General features: G+C 51.7%; 1 protein-coding gene across 9 annotated transcripts in view; it reads right to left on the bottom strand.

Moving 5' to 3' along the window:
* Nucleotides 1–17,763, bottom strand: part of ZNF536 (zinc finger protein 536) — a 424,829-nt gene that overhangs the window by 229,187 nt on the left and 177,879 nt on the right. For all 9 annotated transcript variants that reach the window (XM_059152136.1, XM_059152135.1, XM_059152143.1 and 6 more), the window contains one exon: nucleotides 2,198–4,369. In XM_059152136.1, coding sequence (XP_059008119.1) covers nucleotides 2,198–4,367 — 2,170 coding nt within the window. In that variant the 5' untranslated portion in view covers nucleotides 4,368–4,369. The remainder of the gene's footprint in view (nucleotides 1–2,197; nucleotides 4,370–17,763) is intronic.

Below are 17,763 nucleotides of genomic sequence, written 5' to 3'. Positions count from 1 at the left end.
ATTTGAATATGAAGAAAACAAAGAAGTCAACCAGAAAGGAAAGAATCGGTATTCACAATTGTAAAATACTTCAATGAGGGAAATAAAAGTGAGAAGATAACCACAACTCAAGAATAATTCTCCTTTGAGTTGTAAGCCCGGTTGGTTCTTTTAAGCAAAATGGGTTTTTTCAACCGAGTAGGGACAGATATGGAAACTACAGAGATAGAATAGCACGAGGCTATCACTTGGCCAGAAGGTGGGAAAAACATGGTAAACACGTCATTAATAAAGCCGAACATTTGGTGCCGGAATATTCTGCAGAGACCTTTTCGTTTCAGCAGGTCTGGGAGAGGGATGAAAATCTGTCAATGTTAACTCCACATCACTCCAAAAACTTAGGGGAGCCAGTCTGCCCTCTGCTTTCTGCCCCCTTAAAGGCCCCGGATCCAGAAACAGTGAGACGATGCTCCCCAGAACGCGGGCCCTCTCCCTAGGAGGGTGGAAAGCATCCCTCTTGATGGGGGCCCGCCTGGCACTTGGCTGCCTCGGCATGAGATATCCGTTTTTTTTTTCTGGAGTTCCTGCTGTCAGGCTGGGAAACTCGCACACCCTTCCCTGGCACCTTGTACATTCCGTGCAGCAGTCACTCGGCGCGCCGGGGGCCTCACCCCTCCGCGCTCCTCGAGGTCCTGGTCAGACTTTGCCTGGGGGCCCCTCCGGAAATAAATTGCAAGGGAGCCCAGGACTCCAGGAGTAGACAGTGTGTTTCATGGGTATTTAAACAGCAGCATTAAGAGCTATCGGAATCTCTGGAATGTGCAGCTCAGATTTATGTGCGTTAACCATTCTTTACTGGTTTGTAACAAGCCTGCAGACTCACACTTTATTTTAATACTAATTTTGTCCTGCAAGAACAGGGGGTGGGGTGTGTGTGTGGGGGATGCTGAAGCGTGACAATGACAGCAAAACTCAAGTGACATCTACTTACTAACTACAGCAGCCAAATGCTCCCGATACGGAAATATTTATCGGAACCCAGAAGGGAAAAAAGGAAAAAGAAAGAAAAAAAACTTCACCAAAACGACCCTCCACGGTGTGCCGCCACGCCTTTAACAGTGGGCAACGCGGTGCCTTGAGGTGCCTCAAACTGTCTTTCATTTTCTAGACTTAATGGCTGATTGCAGAAATCAATGTTGCCATTAGTAACAGGGTATTTGTTATGGCGTGATTTCCTCTGTTGTTAGGCTGCAGAATGATTACAGTATTAGCGAGATGCTTTCTTTATAAAAGGCTAGAGATATAACTTTCAATTTACCATCCATTAGAAAGGGACTTTGAAAATACAGAGGCAGGCAACAAGCTTACCTGCTGTTAGGTAGCGATTTTAATTTAGCTGTCTTAGGCTAGTGGGCTTTTTTTGTTGTTGTTGTTTGGGGGGCCTTTTTTTTTTTCTTTCCCCCAAACCGGGCCAGGAAGCTTCAGCGTTTCACAGACATTTTGATGACAGATTTTCTGCTTTGCTATTTTAGACCCCAAAGCTGTATCGCCCGTGTAACACAGTACAATTTAAGACACGCCGTCGTGCATCTGTGTTTCAAACCTCTGTGTTTTTCCAAACCATCAGAGGTGAGTGGTGTGGTTCTTCAGGCTACAGGGGCCTGACAGGTGAGCCACGCTGGAATTTTGGAAGGGGATGGGAGGCAGGTTTGGCCTGGGGAGGGAGATTGGGGTGCCCGAGTGAGACAACTGTGGGAACACACTCAGGGAGAAAGACTGTGAGGGTCTGAACTTACACCTTCACATCCGTGGATGGAGCTAAGACACCAGCTCCCAGGTTCCAGAGACGAGGTGATGACGGATTGGGGGTAGGGGGTGGGACAGAAAACAGGGCTGGGCAGCCCATTGTTGGCGCAGGCCAGGCTCTGCCTGTTGGCTAGCGTACCAGCTGGCCATGTCTACCACACAGGAGGACCAGCTCTCCTTCTGGGCAACCAGTGTTCAAGGGAAGACCAACGACTCGAAATGCTAGCCTGCCCTTGAGGCAGGGCAGAAAGGCAAGGTCCGCAGAGGCCAGCAAGCCACAGGGAGCTCAGGACTGGCTTGGAAGAGCAGCGAAGGCCCTTCCCCTCCCCGAGGCCTGCGTGCAGCCAGGGCCCTCAGACGGGGTGGGCCCCTGGCACCAGCCGCTCGTCCCCCATCTTCCCTGGCAGCCTACCTGAGGAGGACGGCGAGGAGGGGTGTGGGCTGTCCTCCTGGGCACTCCCCGTCTGGGAGAGCCCGCCGCCGGCCCCGCTCTCCTCGGTGACGTTGGAGGAGCCCGGCGTGGTGGAGCGGCTCACGGACTGGGACTCCTGGTCACTGCCTGAGCCGCGCCGCTCGTCCAGACCCACGTGCAGCCCGTCCTCGTCGCCCTTGCGGTCCCGCTTGTGGACGCGGGAGTGCACGACCACCTGATGGTAGGTGCGGAACACCCGGCCGCAGTCGGGGCACTCCGTGGGCTTCTCCTTCATGCTCCCGGGCCCCTGCAGGTTATAGTCGAGCGCCTGGTTCAGCCCGTGCGACAAAAAATCCCGACTGCCTTCTAGAGGGTCGAGCTTATTTGGCAGGTCTCTCTGATTGCCCACTTTAGTGCTGTGAACCAAATCAGCAGGCATTTTCTGCTTGGAGCCATCTGCTCCCACTAACACGTACTCCCGCTTCTCCTTATCGAACATCACTCCGGCGTTTGCCAAAGTGTCTTCGTGGTTGCGTTGTAGCTGATGATCTTTAGACAAGAAACCATGTTCCATGGCCATGCCCCTGGCCATGAGCTGCCAAGCCTGGTAGCTGTTCACGGGGTCCATCTCGGCTGCTTTGGCAGCCGCCTGCAGCCGCTCGATGCAGCTGGACTTGAGTGGCGGCACAAGGTTGAGGCACCCCAGGAGGGAGTGCTTGTCGCCCTCGGGGACCCCGTGGGCCATGCCAGAGATGGGAGACAGCAGCTTGCCCAGGACCTCCCGCTCCTTCATGGGCAGCTCCCCTTTGCCATAGAGCTGGCTGGGCTCGCTCAGGCTGGCCTTGTCCGGGGCCATGAAGCCGCTCTGAAGGCAGGACAGGTACCTGGAGTACAGGTTGGCGTGGGCCTCCTGGGACATGCCACCCATGGGCACGGGCACCTCCGGGTCACTGGGGGACTTGCTCTTCACGGACAGCTTGTTGAGGTGGACCTTCATGTGGTTCTTGAGGAACCAGGGCTCTTTGAAGCGGCGGCCGCAGATCTGACAGCAGTGCTCAAAGGAGTCTTTGTGCTTCCGCATGTGGCCCTTGAGGAACCAGGCCTGGCTGAACACCTGGCCGCACACCTCGCAGCGGAACTCGTTGGCCGCCTGCTCCCCGCCGCCGTTGGGGCCCTGGCCCTGCGCCGACTCGGCGGTGATGTGGGCCTTCTCCACGTGGCTGATGAGCTCCTCCTCCTGCGAGGCGGCGAAGTCGCACAGCGTGCACTTGTAGGGCTTGTGCAGGATGCGGATGTGGCGGTCCAGCTCCTCGCGCTTCTTGAACTTGCCCTTGCAGAAGGTGCAGCGGAAGCCGGCGGCCGGGACCACGGCGTCCTCCTGGATGCTGGCCGGCTTGGGCGAGGGCACCGGGTTGGCCGCGTCGGGCACGCTGTGGTTGGCGGGCAGGGCCAGGTTGCAGGTGGCCAGCGGGGCGGGCTGCGCGTGCGGCAGCGGCTTCAGGTCCGGCCGCGGCTGCAGCAGGCTGCTCTTCATCTGCTTGTCCCGCAGGATGGCCCGCTCCTCCAGCTCGTGCAGCAGGCGGTTCTCCTCGCGCACCCGCCCGCGCCCCTTCCCCAGGTTGCCCAGCTTGTGGGTCCTCAGGTGGATCTTGAGGTTGCCCTTCTGCGCAGCCCGGTGGTCGCAGTAGGGACACTTGAAGGGCTTCTCGCCGGTGTGAGTGCGCATGTGCAGGGAGAGGATGCTGTTGAAGCGGAAACGCTTGCCGCACAGCGGGCACGGGTACTTGCGGTTTTTGCGGGCGTCGTCCTCGATGTCGCTCATCTGGGACATGATGCCCAGGTTCTGCCCGTTGAGGAACTGCTGCAGGTCCACTCGCCCGTTGAGGCTGGTGTCGACATCCCGGCCCAGCTGGTTGGCCAGGAGCGCCATCTGACTACCCATGGGCTGGCCGCTCAGGGGCACGTGCGCCTTCTCGTCGAGGGGCGCGGGGGTCTTCTCTTCCGGGTTGGGCCGGGGATGCAGCTCGGGGAAGGCATGGCTGAGCTGGGAGGTGATCTGGTGCAACTTCTGACTCATGGCATACTGGCCGTTGAGGACAGGGCCGCTCAGGTGGGGCTCAGCTTCCGGGGCCGCCGAGGACACTCCAAGGCACAGACTGGCTTCTTCCATCCCTGAAAATAAAGCGAGAGTTCAGATGGGTGCCAGGTACCGGGGGCGCAGCGGATGCACGGCCTCAGCTGGGGAGGAATTTGCATTTCATGCCTTACCTACACGTAATAATGCTAAGGAATTATAGTCAAAAACAATAATAAAAAGATGAATTATTAAATGCCAATTATGCAATATGGCATTGCTCCTCCAATTTGTTTTGGCGATAGATTGTCTTCCTTGTATTTTCTATTTACCGACTGCAATTATTCATTCACACTTAAATTATTAATGTTTTACCACGTTCAACACCTAATAACGAATCGAGGGTCTACGTGTCAAACTTTTCCTCCTGTCCCTCTTGTAGCACCTGCACCTGTTGGTTCCTTTCAGAGTTTGCCTTAGAGCAGAATGACTTTCCCTTCAAGACTGGAGACACACGCGGAACTTTTGTTTCCGGTGACTATGTTCAATACATTCCCCAATCCGAGATGAAAGAGATTATTTTATGATTTGGTTCCTTCCCACCCACCCCCCCAAAAAAAACCCAATGGCACGATATTTACTGGTACATAATAAAACAAGATAATGTTTTGGGAAAAAATAAAGTAAAGGACAGGCTTTAGAACAATAAAAGGGATTTTGCTTTAGTCAACAAAAAGTGCAGTAATATCTCATTAAGCTGATTAGTATGCTGCTTAGAAACAGTACTAGGTGCTGTAACACATGATTATAATCATAAAAATCCTTCAGTGTTTGCAAGGAAGCATTAACGAGGTATATTAAATTTTAAGGAGACTGCGAGTAGCAGCTTTGCAAACCTCAGAGATTAAGATTTAACCCTTATGTTACGAAACACTGTTATTTTGTCATTTGGTAACTGTGCCCATCAAAAGAAGTATAAATTATCTGGTGATGGAATCTTTGTGGATCATCCAGGCTGTTCATTTTGGGGTAGGGGGGAAGACTCACACCATTTAATGGGCTCTCCCTGTCTTTCCACTGGCATGATATCGCAGGCAAGGACTTTGATTGGGTTTAAAGAGATCCTTTATAGAACTAGATAAAAACCAATTAAAATCCAGGGATGATGCCATAGGAAGTCTCAACCAAGTTTGAGTGTTTTTAATAACTTTCCCAACATACAGTAATGAGTACAAATTGTACCTGCGGTATGTGTTTTGCAGAAAATTAGAACTCAAAGCTGTTTGTTAAACACTAACACTCAAAGCTGGTCTGTATAATTGCTTTTAATGCTCCTCTCTGCTCCCCCCCCCCCCTTCAAGCCTGTGCAAACCTGCGAAGGCCACACTGCTCGGGGGCGGGGTGGAAGGAATGTGGAGCACATGCCTCACTCCCCATCACAGCTTGTGAGGAGCTCAGCTTTGAAAGGCAATGAACCCATGCCTGGGTCCTTCCCTTTCCAGGTCTGTCTCCCACCTGAAGGAGTCCAAATTCGCTTCCTGCCATTGGAACCGTTTTTTGCACATCCCGATGTTTACATGTGTTGGCTAGCCAGGTGGTCTAGGAGCAGCGCTTAACCCCAGCCAGGACTGATTCCTGGGCCAAGCAGTTCCCTCGGGGGACCGGTGGGGACAGAGCTCAACTGTGCAGGAAGCGCATTCAGCCCTGGGGGGTGGGGGGGTATCTGCTACCTACCGGGACTCCTGCCAGGCAGACTGTGCCTGGCATGGAGGGTCTCCAACGGGAGACCTGGCTTCCTTGGCAAGAGGACAGGGGCTGTGAGTCCATCTTGCAAGAGAGGGAAGAAAAAGACATGAATGTTTATTTGCAGGAGAGAAGAACACTGCAGCCATAGTGCGGGGCTAGCGACGTCCATGAATGATGACCTGGACCCCTGCATACACTCGTATGCACATACAGGCACATGGTCACTTGCAGTAGAAGGCTTCTAATTCGCCATCTTTCCTTCTTGTTTCTGATGGCGGTCTATATGCAAATTAAAAAAAAAAAAAGTCCATTTTGGAGACTGGTCAGAAAGGAGTACTTTGTCATGGAGATTCTTGCATTCATTCATCAAAATTGCTGAGTTCCAACTGTATGCCAGGCCCTGTCCCTGGTGCTTAGGACACCATGGTGGACAAGAGTGGCCAGCCCCAGGGCTCACGGCACCCACTGAGCAGGAGGAAGGAGCAGGCCCAGTGTGTAGAAGTTGCTAGGGCAGGACTGGAGCCTGGAAGACCCCATGCAGGGATGCTCACAGCCCCCAGGGCCCTGTCTGGAGCTCCTTCTCCACCTTCAAGCTCCATCCAGCTGTGCTGGCTCCTCTCCCAAGCAAACATGGATCATGACCCTGAAGCCACTTGGGAGTGCTCAGAATTCCACCCAACAGCTCTGGGGAAGTTTGGAAAGTCCAAAGCCAACATGGCTGGCCCACGTCCAATGGCTGCCCAGTTGGCCTTCTCTGAAGACATGAATCCAGAAAGACAGGCTATTTTCAGGTTGCTGCTGATGAGCTGACGCCAATTCAGCAGGAGGGAGAGGAGGCTGAATGTGCAATACGGCGAGACTACAAATCAGGCTGGATGAGGGGCGTCAAGTGGAAGACCATCCCCCACCCCCATTTGTGCTGGGTAAGTATCAACTCAATTTGTTAAATAATGAACATGGGGAATTTGTAAGTTAGGTTTGGATATAGAATTTTTTTATTCTGTCAATTTTTTTTTTTTTCCAGTCAAGAAAGCTTTTTTAAGGAACTGGTCTTCAGGTGCCATGCTGAAGCCTCAGCTGATAGGAGGAAGAATGTTCTAGAATGTGCAAAGGTACAGTTGGCTCCTCGTTCCCTCAACAAGGTCTCACATAACCCCTCCTCACAAAAACCACCATGCTTCCCTTGTCGGAGGCTGCCCCCCCCCAGCCTCTCTTTACCCATTACTTTATTTCCTTCTTCACAACACTTATCACTAGGGCAACGTTTTGTCATTGACCTTTTACAAATGTGCTTCTTTTCCATGAAGGCAAGATCACAGTGGCAGCCTCCAGGCCCAGGACAGAGCTAGCCCACTGTAAGTTCAGCATTTTCTGGCCAAAAGGATGAATGAAGAAAGATACCCTAAAAATACAGCCCATTAAAAAAAAAGCTAGCCCTAGGGGCGCCTGGGTGGCTCAGTGGGTTAAGCCGCTGCCTTCGGCTCAGGTCATGATCTCAGAGTCCTGGGATCGAGTCCCGCATCGGGCTCTCTGCTCAGCAGGGAGCCTGCTTCCCTCTCTCTCTCTCTCTGTCTGCCTCTCCATCTACTTGTGATTTCTCTGTCAAATAAATAAATAAAATCTTTAAAAAAAAAAAAAAAAAGCTAGCCCTGTAGGAAAAACACTCTCCTCCCAACCTCATGTGACCCAAACTCAGCTTTTGCACATCCGTGAACATTCACTTTCAGAATGTCAGATTTGGAAGGGTCTCTGGCTGACTTAGAACCTAGGGGTTCTAAAACCACTAAGGGAGAACCGCACCACTAGCTCTTTCTATTATATATGCTCACAGTGACCATCCCAGGCCTGGACCTCCACTGAGCAGCAATCCCCCCTGAGAACTTGACCACTCATTGGGGGGGCCCACGGGAGAACTCGAAATTTTGGCAGAGCTGGCCGGCTCCCAAGGAGATGCTCTGAGAATTACAGCCCTTGGCCCTGGAGTGAACCCAGGTGAAGTCCACACAGAACCCCACCCTGAAGAATGGCCTGGCCAGACAATTACCCTCAAATGTTTGGTCAGACCCAGCACCCCATGATTCTGTGAGCAGGTGCAGGCACTGCGATGGGTCAGTCGTAATCAATGCCAGTCGCCAGACTCAGAGCAAGAAAGGAGAGAGTGAGTTCTTGGAAAGAGCGCGGGGTAATTGGTGTGCTGTCCCTGGGCCAAAGCAGCCCAGGCGGGATGAGCTGGCCCCAGGCCCGGCCTGGGACTCACAAAACCTGGGTCGGCCCCAATTTCTCCAGCCTTGACACTTCACCCATCCGGGATTCATTTACCCCTTATGTCAGTCTTTTAGTAAATACTTGCCAGGGCCCTTCTATGTACCTGCCGTCGAGGGCCTCTGGGGTCCAAGGGGCCAGTACAGGCAAGGCCACCAATATAACAGGAAGCAATGAAAAGGCTCAGAGAGGCTGAACACACAGTTTAGACAAAGGAGTAACCACGACAGCTTTGGCACATAAGTGTGTGTGTGTGTGTGTGTGTGTGCACGCGCGCACGCATGTACATGTGTATATGTGTGTGCACAAGTATGTCGGTGTTGGGGGAAAGGCAGGGATTCCCTACGTAGCAGTGCTCTAGAAACTTACACAAATGCACACCCTGGGAAACTCAGGGATCATCAATCCCACTGTTAAGGGATTGGATCTCACCACAGCCCTAAGAGCTCATGGGGCCAGGGAGGTGAGTTTCTCTGTGGGGGCTCACCATTCTGATGGAAGGAAGCATTAGTCCTTTCCCCCCAGACCTCAGGGAGCAAGCATAGGGAGAGTTGCCTTCCCTTTGGGACCACACTGTTCCCTCCCAGGCCCTGCAGCGAATGGCTGTCAGTGTCTCAGGCCGGGTCTCCTGGCACAAGACACTCCCTCTCTCCTGATAGCTTGAATAGATGAAATCCACATGCAGCACACTCCTACACCCCCCTGCCCCCCGCTTCCTTGCTCACAGTTCCAGGGAGCACTTACTCCCATGTGCCCAACCTATCCTTCTCTCCCTGGCCTGGGCTCTGGCCTCATTATCCCAACACCCAGCACCTGAGGGACCCACACAAGGATGCCAGGACCTAGGAGAGGGCTGGCCATCATCCTGGGCTTAAGGCCAATTCCTTCTGAGGAACCTATACAGTAACTCCTTGGACCCTCCCACCCTGGTAGGAAAACCCTTGGTACAATTAAAAACAAGTAAACAAACCCCCAAACTCTGAGAACAGCTGGCCCCTGGCCTTTCAGCTCAGGGCTCCAGCCCAAAGCATGATGGGAAGATCAGTACACCTTGGTTGACTCATGAAAGGAACCAATGTGTAGGTAATTTACCGAAATGGGGAAAGAAAGGCAGCCAAGTCTGGACAGTTGGAGGCCACTGTAAATGGCTGAATCGGGTACACCAACCCCCACCCCCACCATGGGAACACTCCAACATTCCACCCCCGTCCTGATCTTGCCTGCTCCCCAGGGTCACGGTGGGGCACCGCTGGTCCTCAAGGTGACTGTCAATATTGACAAAGAACCAGGCATGGGCGTGAGTCCCAGCCACGACGGTATTTTCCTCACCACCCTGTGGAAATGCCTGGGCCCTACGTCTGAGCACGGGCAGGACCCCCGTTGAAAGCTTCAGAAGGCTAGAGGTTTTCTCCACGAGCTGGGCAACTTCGCATTTCATACCAGCGTATTCTCAGCCCAGGGAATCCACCATTGGGTGCACAGATTATCAAAATACATTCTCTCTCATCATTCCCATCATTGCAGGTACAGTGAGCCATTCAGCTGCCTTTGATGGTGCTAATGGTTATTTTGATTTTGTATTTCTGCCTTCAAAACTATTTCCTGTGATATCAATGACAAAAGTTTTCATTTAACTCTTCCAATAGAGAACCTAATTGTATCTTTCACTCAAAATGAAATTTAAAACTATCAGGACACCAGAGATGCCAGCTGCTACGAGTCTAAATAAATTTTACACAAAAACACAGTTTCATTTTGCTAGCACAGAAAAAAGAAAGTAATCTTATGAATAGTCCAAAAAATATAGATCTTGCCAGTAAGTTGCATGAACGAGTTTTATCCTTATACCATGAAAAAGAATAGTTGGGAAATGAAATGACTTTCAAAATAACCATTTCAACTGGGTTTTTAAAAATCAAATATTGTTGTCTAGCCAAGCACAACTAAATATTCCCTTTTTTATCAATGTGGGTAAAAGCGCTGCCTTGGAAAAAGTACGAGTCCTACCGCTCCCAACTGCCGGGCAGAGGAGAGATGTGGGTTCCCAGAGAGGGATCAAAACGCCACCGTAGGGCTCGTGACACGCTGTTCTGGTAGTAGGTGGACCCCCTCTCTTCAGACTTAAGTGACCCTCCACCCTTCCCCACAACCCATCTTGCTTTCTTACACTTTGGGTAAGCAGTAATTAAGACAACTTCACCTAGAATACAATGGCTTCTTATTAAATCCTATTTTCCAATTGTTGTAGCTCAAACTGTTTAACCAAGGTTGTTATAAGCATAATACACTCCTGTTCTGAAATACAGAACACCAGACTACTGAACCTTTTCAGGGTCATTAAACAGCTGTAAACATTATTACAAAAATAAACCAGAGATTTCATGCTTACATTTTGGCCTAGAGCTTGCTATGCTGAGCAAGTACATTTTTTCATCTCTTACAATCAACGCTGGTGACATTTGGGCATCCAAACAAATTACATCACAAACATTACTGAGGTGGGCAGGATACTGAGTGGTTTATTTGCCAGATGATTAATAGATAAACAGGAGGGCAGTTCGTATGACCTGTTCTGTTTTGACTGATGTGTAGACCATGCTACGAGACAGGGCCAGAAACAGTTAAATCCTTGCTGAATTTATTAATGAAAAGACGATATTCAAATAGGGCCGTGGAGAATGGTGATTGTGTGACCAGAAGAGCAGAGCTGGAGATTATGGTGGAACTCACCAACTTCCCCTTGTGCATGGAATGGGGGTCAAATTCAGGGCCTTAGCAGCCTTGGATGGGGAGTGGGACCCTGCCGGACCAGCTTCATGTATGGTCCCATAGAGTCCCCAGCAGCTTCCCCACTGGGGGATGGGAGTTGGAGGACTTAGAAGAAGAAAAAAACCAAAAGTATCCTCTCTTGGAAGACTTCAGATGATTTCAAAATTCTCAAGGTTGAATGCATGCTGGCTTTTGCAGACTGGGTTGAAACTATAGCCAGAATTGAAGGCACACCGTGAGCATAACAGACAGGAAAGGAAAATACTCACAAAGTGTACCCCTGGTCATATTTTCATGGTATAGAAGACTTCCAGTCTGAGTTTCTGGCCCACTCTCTGTCCCACAGGCAAACAGATACTGGGATGGAATCTGGACAACCACCCAAAGGGTGGTTGTGAAGACCATGGATGTGTTAGGCAGAACCATCATCATCATCACCTTTACCACCACTGTCACCAGTGTCATCACCTTCACCACAGCCACCCATCCATCATCATCACCTTCACCACCACTGTTCCCATCAGCATCTTCTTAATCATAGCTATCACATCATCATCATCACTTTCACCATCACCACCATCATCACGATTGTCATTTCCATCACCTTCACCATCATCATCATCATCTTCATCATATTTATCACATCATCATCACCTTCACCACCACCACTGCCACTACTGTCATCACCATCACCATCATCCATCACCATCACCTCCACCACATTGTCACAACTGGCATCACCATGACCATGACCATCAACATCATCACCTTCACCACCACTGTCATCACCTTCACCATCATCATCTTTACCACCACCATGACCACTGTCATCACCATCACCATCATTATCACCTTCACCACCACCACCACTGTCTCCACTGTCATCACTTCACCATCACCATCAACACCATCATCATCACCACCATCATTGTCCCCATCATCATCTTCTTTGTCATAGATATCACATCACCATCATCATCACCATCACCACCACCACATTGCCCAACTGTCATCACATTACCATCACCATCATCACCATTGCCATTGCCTTCATCACCACCACTGTCACACTGTCATCACTGTCACCATAATCATTGCTTTCACCACCACTACTGTCACCATCATCTTCATCATAGCTACCCCATCTTCATCATCATCACCTTCACCATCTCCCCATCATCACCACTGTCCTCTTCATCACCTTCATCATCACCATCATCTTCATCATCATCACCTTCACCATTGTCACCACTGTCATCACCTTTATGACAGCTATCACATCACCATCACCCCATTGTTACCTTCATCATCTTCACCATCACCATCATCACCACTGTCATCCTCTTTACTGTAGCCATCATCACCATTACTACCATCCACATCAGCAACAGTGTCCTCCTCCTCTTCCACATCACAATACCACGTGCCAGCACAACACTGTGCTACGTACTTCACATGATTATCGCATTTAACCATGTACAACCTAGGTATTCAACTACCCCCATACTAAAAAAGAGGAAACTCAGGAAAAGAGGCTCAGGAAATTTAAAGCCAACAAGGCCACATGACTGGAGAGTCTGACTCCAGAGCCCAAAGAAGACATGTTGGTGGGCAGGCTGGCTTCCCATGTCCATACCACATTAGTCGTGCTGACCTGAATGCTGACAGATGCCAGCCCCCTCATTGGCAAACTGTGTAGAAACAGGAAGCCACACAGTTCAGGAAAAGCTTAAAGGAGGCCAAGCAGCCAGAGCCCTCACAAACACGTGTGCTAGGAAATGGAAACGTGCAGTATACTCCAGAGAAAACCACCCAGGGTGCTAGCATGGGTGGGGGTGGGGTACACGAAGGCACCACAGATCCAGAAATGGGAAGAGTCTGTTGCTCACCTGCTGGGGAAGGTGTCACAAGAATTTCTTTATCTAATCTTATTGTCTTAGTGTCCAGAAGGTGGATCTATTTCTTATTCCACGTTCTCCTGTCCTGGGTCAGATGGGTTATTCCCCAGCCAGACCGGAAAGAGAATGGCATCTGAAGGGCCATGAACATGCATCCAATTGCACAAACTCTTCCACAGGTAGTGGACTGTGGCTACCTGTCTGAGTCCCAACTTCACTGTCTCTAAAATGAGCTGATGTTAGCTGTCCTGCACACTTGACAAGGTTTGGAGAAGGCGAATGGGATTATGAGAGAGAAAACATGGAGCTTAAATTGTAGAAGATTGTGCCTGTCCAAGGATCTTCCTCATGTGCTGGCCACATCTTCAGCCCAGGCTTCTGGAGCTGAAAAGACCTTTTATCTGGGGCTAGAATAAATCCTGAGAGGAGAAGGACACAACCAAGGCACAATCAAAGCCTGTAAACGCAGTGATGAAAACCTCACTTACTGCCGACTTCACTGGTGCAGCGTGAAGCGGGACTTAGATCATTTAGTGACATTTGTCAATGCCTGCATGTGACAAGAAGCAGACCAGCCACCAGCAAGACCAGATTCTTGCCTTGGAAAGCTGACTCGGGGAAGGGGAGAGAGTTACCCCCACGAGGAGCACAGACTGGGGGCAGGTGCTAGAGGGGGACATCTACAACATGCCGTGGGACTGGGTGCAGGCGGGAGGGTGCAGCGGGGACCAGGGAAGGGACACCTGTGAGGAGAACAACCAGGAAGAGGTCAGTCCTTGCCTGAGCTTGGAGGAGGTCACTCGACACAGAAAGATGGAAGGGCTTGGAGGACGGAGGGAAGAGAATGTGCAAAATGGAGACCTAAGCATGGAATGTTCTAGGGGATGATAGGAGATAGGGTGGACATGGCGGGCCAGGTGCACACCTGAACATCAGTCCATGGAATTCATATTTGCGGCATAATGGGGGGTTCAGGAAGCTTCTGTGAGAGTTGTTAGAGAACACATGCTCTACCGCCATTGTGACACACTAGTAGTTTCCTACTACTTTGGATCAGAGGAGATGAAGGAAAACAGAGGGTGAAAATAAACTCCCGAACACAACCCCAACATCCGAAGGCTAAAGTTCTCGCTGTGGCGAGGGAGTGCTCCCTGCGCCCAAGAGGAAAGACCGCTCAGAGTTTGGAAGCAGACATTGAGCTCCTCTCTTCTTTGTAACAGCAAAAAAAAATAAGTGAAAGAAGGACTGCTCCCCCTATCTCCTGGCAGCTCACCCCCACCTCTCCAAATGCAGACACCCAGATTTGTCCTTCATGCGCCATCCTGGGGTCGCCTATTCCAGGAAGCCTTCCTGGAATTGCCCCAGGCTGGAGGTGAGACTCTGTCCCCAAAGTTGTCATGCAGTTTCTCTAGAACCGTTAGGACACGTTCATAATGCACTTGGAAGCGCGCCAATAAGGAGGTCACGGCATTTCTTTTCCTCGGCTGGAGCTTTGGGACAACAAGGATCCTAGGAGCCCCTGTCTGTAGCACCTGGGGCACTAGTCCCACGAAAAACTGGTCCTTTAAGCCTCTGAGGATCACAAGGCAGGGAAGGGAGGTAGCCGGAAGCCTCCTAAGAATGCCCGGCCTTTTGTGAGCAAAGCCCCAGGGCTCTCCCCCCAGAATGCAGGCCACCGAGTGGTACGTCCCTGTCTCCCAGATGCGATGATTTGGGAAGGAAATGGCCCCCTAATTTGTTGTAATTGATTTATCTGAACTGTGTCCACCTCATCAGGGAAAGCAACACACTGTCCACACACACACACACACACACACACACACACACGCACACACACACACGCGCGCGCGTGCGTGCTTTTAATGAATGACCTACCTTTAAAATATCACAAACCTGAAAAAGATACCAGCAGTTGTCATGAAGTGTATTGATTCTTTCTCCCGCTGCCTTTCTCTCTCTCTTTTTAACCAGACTTGGTCATGGCAGGAAGTTAGATATTTAATCCCCTATTAACCCGCCCTGGCTCCCTGCTCAGCCTCAGCACACAACCGCTGCCCTAGAACAAAACCGGGGGCCTGGCACCCCCAGGACTCCCGGCAGCGCCTCCCTCCCAGAGAGCAGCAGCAAAAATGGGGTGCGGGGCCCAGCTCCCCGTCCCCACCTTTCACCCCGATTAGAGCCATTTACATTTGAGCACTTCTGGACGAGGATATCGTGTCGAACACTTGATTTTCACTCCACAGAAGCCTCAGATTTGATTCGGAGCAAAACTAAATATAATGTAGAATGCACATATGCAAGAGTGATCAAAGAGGGCCTGATTGTGAAATATTCATAGAAGTTGGCCCAGGGAGATTCGTTCACAGGGGCACCTGTCGAAGACAGCAGCTCAGACACACATCGTCTCCTGAGTACACACAATCATTAACTGAGCACAGAATCGAGGCCCACGAGTGGAACCCCTGCAGCCCGCAGTTTTCGGGCTCAGGCCAACCGATGGGGCCTCTCCAGGCCAGGCTGGGACTTTGGTCCTTTTTGCCTCTTGGGGTCCCCAGTTCAGCATCTCCGGGTCCTGGGCAGGTCACCAGACTGGCCTCGCCTGGCCCCTGCTGGGCCAGACTCTCGGGAGGGGAGGGAAGACCAGCCCACCAGTCCCTGACCGAAGCAGCGGGAACATCTGCCATGGGGAAGGGCAGCACATTGGCCAAATGCCCTCACAGGGGGCTGCTGGGAGCGACTTTGCCAGCAGTGGGTGTTGCTATCCCACAGAGATGGACTCCAGGGACAGACACGGATTTCTGACCACTATTAGGAGAAAAGAGGGAGCAAAGACAGACTCCCCAGCTCACACATGCTTAAGGAGGGAGCAGCACCCTGTGCCCTATCTTATTTAAGCCTATGAGTATTTGAGAAGAGGACCCTCTATTCTTGGGGAGCTGATGAGGGAACTTGGCTTTGGTGCACGTCGCTGTCTCTGTCTGGAGCACTCTCCCTGCAACCCACACCCCCAACCCCTTGATCCCTATGCTCCGTCATCTGGTGAAGATTAAACGCCCCCTCATCCAGGAAGCCATCCAAGATACCCAAGGGGAGGGCAGGAGCTCTCCTGTCTGTCTGTCCTGCCCCTCACAATGGCTTTCATCCTGGGCTGGGTTTCTCTGTATGAGGGTCCAGAAGCTCCCTGTGGGGGAAGGCCATGAGCACTGCTTCTCTGGGTGCCTCCAGCAGGGGCACTGAGCCAGGCCCAGAGGAGGCACTCAGTTAATATCTACTGAATGCGTGCAGGAAGGAGCAAGCACACGGATAAATGATTGAACGAGGAAGTGAAGGAACAAGGAACGGAGCAATCCAGAAAGGGTGCAGGCTGAGAGAAGAGAGGCGATGGCCGGGGAGGAAGACAGACCACAGCCCACACCTGCACTGTGGGGACGGACCCTGCTCTCTGCTCCTCAAGACACAAACCAGGTGAGGGGTTGGCCTGATAGTGCCTGATCTCAAGTGTCACCCTATCCACGTACCTCTCCCAGTCCCCCACACTTTACACCTGCCCCCCCCATGAAGGGTGAATCCCACTCCATCTCATGATGGATAACCTGGGTCCCTGTCTCCGGCTGGGACCTCCGTGGACCTGTATCTAACCCAAACCCAATGCTTTGCATGCAATATGAACCTACAAATTCTGGCTGGGTGAATTCTGATTCATCCCTCCCCCCCCCACCACCCCGCACCTGCCCTTCGCAAACCCCACACTCCTTTTCTGACGCCTGTGCTCCCTTTGGCACTTTTGCACTTGCCCACAGAGACATTCGTTCGTTCATTTCCCCTGCATTTCCTGACCATCCCCTGTGTGCCAGGCACTGTGCTGGGCTCTGCAGAGAAAAGAATCGGAAGTAGCCTACCCTTCCAGACCTCACCATCAGAAAGGGCAGACGGAGCCGGAACATCAGCCCAGAGATCATGATAACGTTCGAGGGCTGTTTACTCACAAAGGGTCAGGGAACTAGCAGCTTTGAGGGTAGCTATCACACCTTGTCCTGCTGTCTCTGAGTGCCCAGCAAAGGGGGGAGGGAGCGGGGGAGGGGAGGGCTTGGGGACGGGTCTGTTGTCAGCATGACACTGCCTCTGAAGCCTCATACACTCTGAATCCTGGCTGATTTCTCCCTCCCAACCCCAGATCACGTCACTCCGAAATCCAGGTCCTTGCAGAACAGAATGCCCTCTCCCTCTGACAGTGCCCTCCAGGGAACAGGGTTCCTTGTGCCTGGAATAGCAGCGGGCCTGTGCGTCCCAGAAAACTGGCTGCCCCCCACACCTACACCAGTAGGTCTGCAACCCCTCCCACAGGCTGCTCTCCATCCCACCCTGGAACCAACCCCCAGCCCAGCCCAGACGGCCAGCCGTGTGCCCTCGGGTGCGCGGCCCCTCTCTGAGTCACAGCTTCGCATCTACAACATGAGCGGGCTGCCGGGCTCATCGCTGCCCTCAGACTCTCCTCCTGCCTCCTGATTTATGCTTCTGTGGCCCACCTGACAGGAAGAGGCGTCCCAGCCAAGCCCTGATCCTGAACCATCACCAATCACAGAGAACGGCTGGAGTTGAACTTCACCGATGCTGAACACCGGGGAAACATTAAAAATGAAGCAATTAACGTTTCTCTTCTGACGAGGGAGGAAATGCCATCAATGGGCTGGTCTGGAGCCATCGGCATGGGGTCGGTCCACCCTGCCCTGGACAGGCTGCACTTTATTGTCACGATCATGACAACAAGGGACCTGGACAAGAGGTCTTTTCTCGGGGGAAGCTTTCCAGAAGCCCAG

The sequence above is a fragment of the Mustela lutreola genome, chromosome 16, assembly GCF_030435805.1.
Source record: "Mustela lutreola isolate mMusLut2 chromosome 16, mMusLut2.pri, whole genome shotgun sequence".
NCBI classification, from domain to species: Eukaryota; Metazoa; Chordata; class Mammalia; order Carnivora; family Mustelidae; genus Mustela; species Mustela lutreola.
This window is presented reverse-complemented; position numbering and strand designations above follow the sequence as displayed.